The sequence below is a fragment of the Triplophysa dalaica genome, chromosome 15 (genome assembly GCF_015846415.1).
Source record: "Triplophysa dalaica isolate WHDGS20190420 chromosome 15, ASM1584641v1, whole genome shotgun sequence".
Lineage (NCBI taxonomy): Eukaryota > Metazoa > Chordata > Actinopteri > Cypriniformes > Nemacheilidae > Triplophysa > Triplophysa dalaica.
In genome coordinates, this window is record NC_079556.1 from 17,555,331 (window position 1) to 17,563,245 (window position 7,915).

Genomic DNA, 7,915 nt, shown 5'->3' on the forward strand with positions numbered 1-7,915 from the left:
CCTCTTCGGGGCGCAGCACACCTAAAGGGATTAGAACTGCGAGACGGAGACCTGGAGAATTTCTGCCGAGCATTCAGCTGGCACTATCACGGCAGCATCCTGCAATGTCCCTAAATGCCACGCTTAAGGGGTTGGCTGATTTTTTTCTCTTTGTAAGCCCTGAACCAGCTTCTTGCCCCCCCAAAGCCTCCAAAAGCCACCTTGCCCGTGCAGATGTTGCATAGCTAACCGAACAGCAGCTGCTTATTTGCACAGCCCCAGAAGAGAACATTTTTTTTGTCTCCACATTTTGAACTTGATTACACAAGGACTTTCAGAAGCACTGTTTACGTACATTTTTGTATTTACACTATGTCAGCCTGCGCAAAATAATGCAGACAGCTGTTGTACTAACATAACTTGCCTCAAGCAGATAAATAAAATTAAAACACTAAATAGCTCTCCCTTTCAAATAAAACTGTCAGAGAGTATAATGCTGAGAATAACAAAGTATGAAGATCTTAATATTTACATTCACATAGTCTTCTGTGCATGATACAGGTCACAGGTCAACATAGAAGTAAAAAGTCCAAACTGGTTTGCAATTTCAGTTTTTTCTGATGTTACAAACAGAATTTGTTTTCAACAAAGCATTAAGTTTCCCTCCATCTCGTTTTTGGTGAATCTTTGTCCCCATTCACTCAAGAGGGATTATTCTACTGTTCTCATTCACAGCTTTGAGCGGAAAATCATAGTCCGACCATAGCCACATGTGTACTATATAAATAACATCTTCAGTTACCAAAGTCACAGCATTTCAAAAATCGTAAAACACCTCAAATGCATGGATTGATAATATTCCATTATATGTTTAAGTTATTGCCATCACAAAAATGTTGTTATCGATGTCATTGACATTCCTGAACACTCAAATATCCACAATAAGTATTAGACTAGTAAAGAACATGGAGAGAGAAGAAGTAAAAGCACCAACTGAGACATTTTTGAAGACTTTTTTGAAAAAGAAGATGTCCAATTAGCCTAATTTTGGATTTTTGTCCATTCTTTTTGCTTAAAAAGTGTAATCGTCTAATAACAAGCATACGTTTTAAGGGTCAAAACATTGTTTGGAAACACTGTAGGTTCAAGTTTACATGCATTTAAAAAGAAAACAGCATCTCTATATGGTGGGTGTGATGGTACAATATGCTTCGCTGTGATAGGCTGCATGTGACGTAAACACAAAAACACGTGAAATCGTACCTGAGTCTCCACCGGGCACAGTCCGCGGAGCACACGGAACATACACCGCTAAAACACCGGCGACGGTAGCTCCAGTCAGCGTCCATGTCAACTTGTCCGACGACATTTCGGACGTTTCTCTTATTTGCGCTTGTTTTTACGCTCATACATAGTTATTGACTAACATTCTGGGGCGTAGTTAAAGACATCGACCTAAGCTAGCATGTTGTTTGTAGTGTTTATTCAATTAAGCGGAATAAGTCTTACATAGGTAATGTGTTGCATAACAAAATCATCGTTTAAAGTACCCGATTTCCTGTTTGCAGCATGTTGATAGCAATGCAATGTTGCTCTCTGTTGCAGCGTTCGCTCCAAACCATTCGTTTAAAGAGTTAGCGTTACCGCGCAAAAAGAAGCGCAATGAGTTAGCACAATAACTATTTCATTGACTGTATTTACGTCTTCATTGTAGATATGAGACTTTCTGCGTGGATTTGGTTGGTGAGGTATTTGACTTCCTGGTTGGGCGGGGCTTGAAAGAGCTCTATCAAAATTTACCATATTAACCCTAGTTACCGCTTTAAGAATGTTTAAAAAGTTGTAGAGGATTTTTAAGACTTTTAAGATTTTTTAGTGATTGTATTTCGCTGGAAATGATGGTTGTCTAAAGGTTAATTTTGTGTCAGAGACGACATAACCACAGTAGTCAGCAACGCTCTCTAATATTTTATATTAGAAGATGCAGTCTCAGTCAAAGCACTGTAGTAAGTTACTAAATAGATTCTCTAGCTATTATTACCCATGTGCATTTGTACTACAGTATACCTACACTAGTATTTAGAAAACTTGTTACTATTATTTTATATTTGAAGTCAACATCAAAGTTTTTTGAAATTTTATATAAGAAAACGTCTTTGTTTTTTTCTGGTCATGCATATATTGACCTACAACCACCGATATGTCACATCAAATACTACCTTTAGTAAAATTCACTCTGGTGGCGGTTGCAAGATGGGGGTAAATTACACAGAATGTTAACCCTCGGTGCATTACGAGTGGAGAAGTTTGTGTGTGGAAAGGTTACCCTCATAAAAATGTCATGGTAGACTGATCATTAATCCTCTATCTGAATTGAGTCTGATCCTTGACTAAATTGAGAACTCTGAGAAGTAGAGATGTCTCAGCACCTCAGAGTTGCTAATCCTCCACGCTCTCCATCATATTACCATCCTACTGTCTAATCACTGTTTAAACCACCTAGACTACCTGATACACACATTCTCTCTTTTTGACACACACTCTCTCTTGCCTCAAAGAGAAACATGTGCATTTGTTTTTTGGAATTTCCCTTTGGACCACGCATAAAAAGAGATGAGAGTATATCATATGTGTGGAATGATGTGGACTACCATGCACATAAATGTTAAGATTTTGATAAGACTGAAAAAGTCAATACATTTGCTTTTAAGATAAAAGTCAATGATATGACTGCCAAAACACTTATACATTTTACGGTGCTAAATTTAAATTTCAAATATGTTAGGATTATAAGTCAATTGAGCTATGTCAAGAGTCAATGTGGGTATTTATTTTCGGTTAAAATGTTTAAGAAGGATTAGGTTTGCCTTATGACAGGTTAATCTAAGCAAACCGTTGTCCGTCTGAAATCTGAAAAGGGCATCTTGAATGTATATGTCAAAGAATGATGTTATATCAAAAAATGTTGACGTTTTATTGAAATATGATAGAATAGTGAAACTGGTATTTATGAGTTTAACGGTATGTTACCTTTTTTGAAAAACTCCAGAATCCATCTGTATTTTTAAAATGCAGCCATAATGGTCAATTCAATCACTCAGTGGAAACTGGATTAAGTGTTCCTAAATCGCAGATAAATCCACCACTTATTGCAATATGATTCAACTAACAGCCTGTTGCTTACTATCTGCTTACTTACTGTACACTGACAGAGTGTTTTAATCTAAACCCATACAGCAAACAAGTGGATTTTCAATAAAGCCCTTTAAAATCTGTAGAGAAAAATCCCATGATCCTCTGTGTTTGCTGCACAAATATGCTCAGCAATGAAAGGATTCGGTCTGAAACAGATTAATTGCATTGGTAAGTGCAATACTTCTCTCTGGTAGTGTAATGTGTGTATCAGTAATGTGCCCTATTTATTTATATACAGCTCTATCAGACACGCTTTTCACAATCTGTGAGACAAGCATGTAATGATATACACTTTACTGGGATCGCAGTTGACAACTAACAAAAAACAAAAAGGCAGCGCTTGCATGCATTGACTATTCAGGGTAGGTTTTCAGGCCACCTTTGTCTTCTGTTTGCCACCTTTGTCTTCCGTTTACCACTTTATGGTTTACAAACCACTTTATTTAAAATCCCAGAGATTAAGACAATTATGATTAATATTCTGCAGTGGGGCCTGGAGTAATGCAAGAACAAAAGCAGGGTCTTCTTAGAATTGCCTTGAGCAAGATGCCTAATGGAGGTCAATTAAAATAAGAGGATTCAATTTAGCCAAAGCAACAGGAACCTAAAGATAATGCATGTAGGCCTATCTGAAATTACATAGATGTTACTCTCTTGATCGCTTGTGTCATGTTGGTTGTGGCATTTTTGCAAATCACCTGGTGCTGAGAAGAAACATTCGGTATTCGAGTTAATTATTTTGAAGATGTGTCCATAAAATAGGTCTGATAACAGGCTTTAGGGTTGTGAGAAATGATGATACATAATGGATCCCAAGCATAAAAATGAAGCCCTAAAACGACGCTAAGTAAAGACTAAATAAAACCAAAAAAGATTTTAGCTGTGTGTCGCAGTGACACGTAGTGGAAAGACTTCCAGGTTGAAGGGAGTGTATGTGGGTGAGCGTGTGTGAAACAGTGGATGTGCGTGAGGGAGAGTGAGACAGCACATCACAGCATGGGCTCGATGTGGGAGCAATCCAGTTACTTAAACTGATCAAGATTTAATTAACACAACGCTCGCCAATTACTCTGTAATTACAGTCATTTGTCCTCTTGTGGAGCTAAGAGTGCCACTGCTGCCATAGAGCTGTAAATTAGAGAGGGGACAGGAGGAGGGGAAGACGAGGAGCTGAATGCTTGTGTTTGTGTGTTAAGAAGAGTATAAATACTGCAGTTGTGACCAAGTGCTTGTTTTGTCATTGAAGGGAAGGACAGAAACCAATTGTATTCGTTTTTAAATGTATATGTGGTTAAATAGGAAATATTTAAAGAAGGTGTGAACTGATAAATAACAATATGGTGTTATTACACGTATGATAATATTCTAAATACTCAGCACCTATTTCAAATATATTAAAGGCTAATAAATGGACAGCAAAATGTAATCATTTAATCACAAAAAATTAATTCACTCCATACAAAACAGAAAAAAATGCTGCTTTGGCCCCCATGTACAATGAGCACATTGAATTACAGTAGGCTAACGATTCAGCGGCCCAAACTTAACTTCTGGTAGACCTCCGCAAAGCATCGATAACTGTTGAGTAGTTTTAAATTAATTATAAGCAATTAATACACAATAAATTATTGATATAAATTAATGATAACGTAAATTAAATCTTAATTAAACCGTTATAAACGAGCCACTCTAGCCACGCCGATAACCAAACACAGACCGGAAGTTAACTTCGTGCAAGGCTCGTGCGTCTGATATGAAACCGCTAGCCTAAATGTACATACTAATTCTTGTCACCAATTTTGTGTGGCATGCTTAGTTAATTCAGCTTGTTTGACAGATAAAAACATTGTTATTGTGCGTATATTTTACATTTGTCGTCATGTACAGGCCTACCATCAAAGGGCTTTTCATTAAAATAGCAGTGCACCAGACTTTTGAGCCTTTGGGTGTTCGTAAACAATTTAGGATGACAACAGAAGACAAACTAAGCAGGCTCGTGCTGCGCTTTCACACCGAGGCAAAGATTACGTGTAAAAAAGCTATTAAAGATGCGTTTCAAAGCCGTCTTCCACTTGAAGAGGTGAGGACATTGAATGCGGACCTCTCCCTACCGCACCAAAATCTTCAGACAGTAGCCATGAGCTCAACTCACTTACAGGCCGTAGATAATTAATGGGACATTTTCAGCGGCAAACAGTGACTAATTGCGCTAGACAGAAATAGCGAGGAATTAATAACATGCATCCAACACTTGCCACGATCCCCTACCGCTTCAATTTGCCGGGAGATTAAGAACGACTGCCAAGTGTACTAAATTAGGAGCGCGGGGGAAACAAACGTGCGTCTTCGTGCGCCTGCGTGCGTGTGTATGAGTGAGCGCGCGTGTGTGACTTGCTTTACTATCTCTTATTTACAGACTATGATCTGCATATCATCTCGCAGGGTCTCACGCTGGGGGAAAGAGAAATATCAACGCACCAACCCCGCCGAAACGAAGGTGTCCTATTGATATCTTGGCGTCCAGCCACCTGTGGCATATATCGCCTTGCCAGTTCACCGCGTCTTGGACAAGGTCGACGGTGAGAAATAGTGCACAGACCTGTTTACCCTGCAAGAGTAATAGTACCAGTCAGCACCTTCCTCGTAGAAATTCTCCCTTGTTAAAACTTCTAAATGAATGAAATTAAAATTGTATCTTAATTAACTCTCAAATAAATATATTCTGGTTCTATTAGGCCTAGGCTACATGGAAATATGCATTGATAATAGGCTTACCAGTGTCCATACTATATAGACTACGCTTACATAGGCCTACGATTAAAATTATTTTAAACCTTTTATGTTACTTACTTATTTCTGTTTCTTAATTATGGATTCTTAATATTACTTCATTTCTATTCTATTTTTTGTGATTGCGCTGTAATATAAATTGGGATCAGATAAGCATACAGACATTAAATCACCAAGCAAGTTTTGCTTTTATATTTGGAAAAATGGGGGGGGGAAAAAAACATTTTGCCTGGAAATGATGATGCGACATTTATTATTATTCGTTATGCCGACTTTATTCCAGTTTTGACCGATTTTCGGAGCTGACAAACATCTTTCTAACAGACACTAATTTAATATACTAAAATAAAAAATGTTCTCTTTCATCTCAATTTCTTGTAGGCTCGATGGAAATTATTATGACCATTTATATAACAATTACAATTATAATGCTAATTCAAGTTATTTATTTGGTAAATGTAAATGATGAAGCAAAGTACGAGTATGAGACAGGCATTTTCTGCAGATGAAATCATATATTATAGCAAGGTGGCCTTTTCAGTCACACAATATTACATCACACAATTTACCACATAACAAAATAACGTTCCTCAGGAATCATAAAAGACGTAAGCCTTATCACAAATGCAGACATGATGTCATTTTTAATAAACCCTCTTAAATGAGGGCAAGCCAAGCAAGAGATTTTCCAATGAGCTTTCTGTCACCTTTACTACGATGACTGTCTTTTGGAAAGGCGGCGTTGAGTGGGACATCTCTCCAGCATCTACAGGAGGAAATGTTAATTAGCAGTCATGGCATCCCACTGATCTTCCTTTTCAAAGCAGCTAAATGACATGCTGGAAATCTAAATCCTTTTATATGCCCTTATTTGCTGTGAGAGCGCTAGAAAGGGACGAATATGTCATCACTGTTTGATGGATAATGCGGGTGCCATTATTCGAAGTCCTTTCACAATTATTTGCGGAGAGTGTAATATGAGAAATGTGGCTGCACACGTTTGGCTAGTTAAATAAACTTAATCTTGTAGTTCCTTACATTAATATTTTATATAATATACGTTTTGTTTTACTTTGTGTGTTTTGCACAAACAGGTCAAGTTTCAGAGTAAATTAAAGAATAGGAGAAAAGCCTAAACTATGCTATTTCTCCCGTAAAACGATTTACATAAATGTCAAGCAACGTTAAATCTACCTATTAATAAAAACAACAAACGTTATCATAAAACAAGCGCACTCTTTGTATATCGTTAGTACTTTAATAATGATTTAACAACGTTAAACGTACCAATACATTTGCGGTGATGCTAATACCTTGAACTCATGAAAATGCGGTCATAGCAAATACAGTAGGATTATAAATGGGATAACAGCTCCCTCTTGCGCCTATGGATAATTATTACATGTCGTAACTACAGTTTAATGTGAATGAGTGGAGACTATTGTACCTTTTTTTATTATGGTTACATCTCGGTTTAGTTTTCTTCTAAACTGAAGAGTTTAGAATTTGTTTTCCAAGACAAAAAAATGTGTAAGTTCTTTTGTTTTTAGAAATAAATCTCATGTCATCTCATGAAGCCAAACCTTCACCTGTGGATCGACTTTTGGTCGCATTTTTAGTTGAAAGCTTGTAAATACGTCTGGGAATGTGGACAAGGTTGGAACTGAACATCAAGACGAGTTCCACCTCAACAAATGTAGAGGATTTTCATCTTTTATCCATGAAACAGCCTTTAAACACAGTGCACATTTCATACATACACAAAGTTAAGTTTTAAAATATAAAAATGTGCCCAACAGGTCGCCTCCAATGAATTAATGAACATTGGTGGTATATAAACCGAAACGTTCTTGTTATTTTCAGCATTATTTATCATATACAGTGTATTTTCATTTATATTTATTTATGGTTGCTTACAGTTTAAACAGGGAGATGCCAAATGAGAAGAGGA

General features: G+C 37.2%; 1 protein-coding gene across 2 annotated transcripts in view; it reads right to left on the reverse strand.

Annotated features, from left to right (window-relative positions):
- Positions 1-1,727, reverse strand: part of tmem260 (transmembrane protein 260) — a 32,147-nt gene extending 30,420 nt beyond the window's left edge. For both annotated transcript variants that reach the window (XM_056767787.1, XM_056767786.1), the window contains exon 1: positions 1,243-1,727. In XM_056767787.1, coding sequence (XP_056623765.1) covers positions 1,243-1,348 — 106 coding nt within the window. In that variant the 5' untranslated portion in view covers positions 1,349-1,727. The remainder of the gene's footprint in view (positions 1-1,242) is intronic.
- Between the last annotated feature and the right edge of the window lie 6,188 nt (positions 1,728-7,915).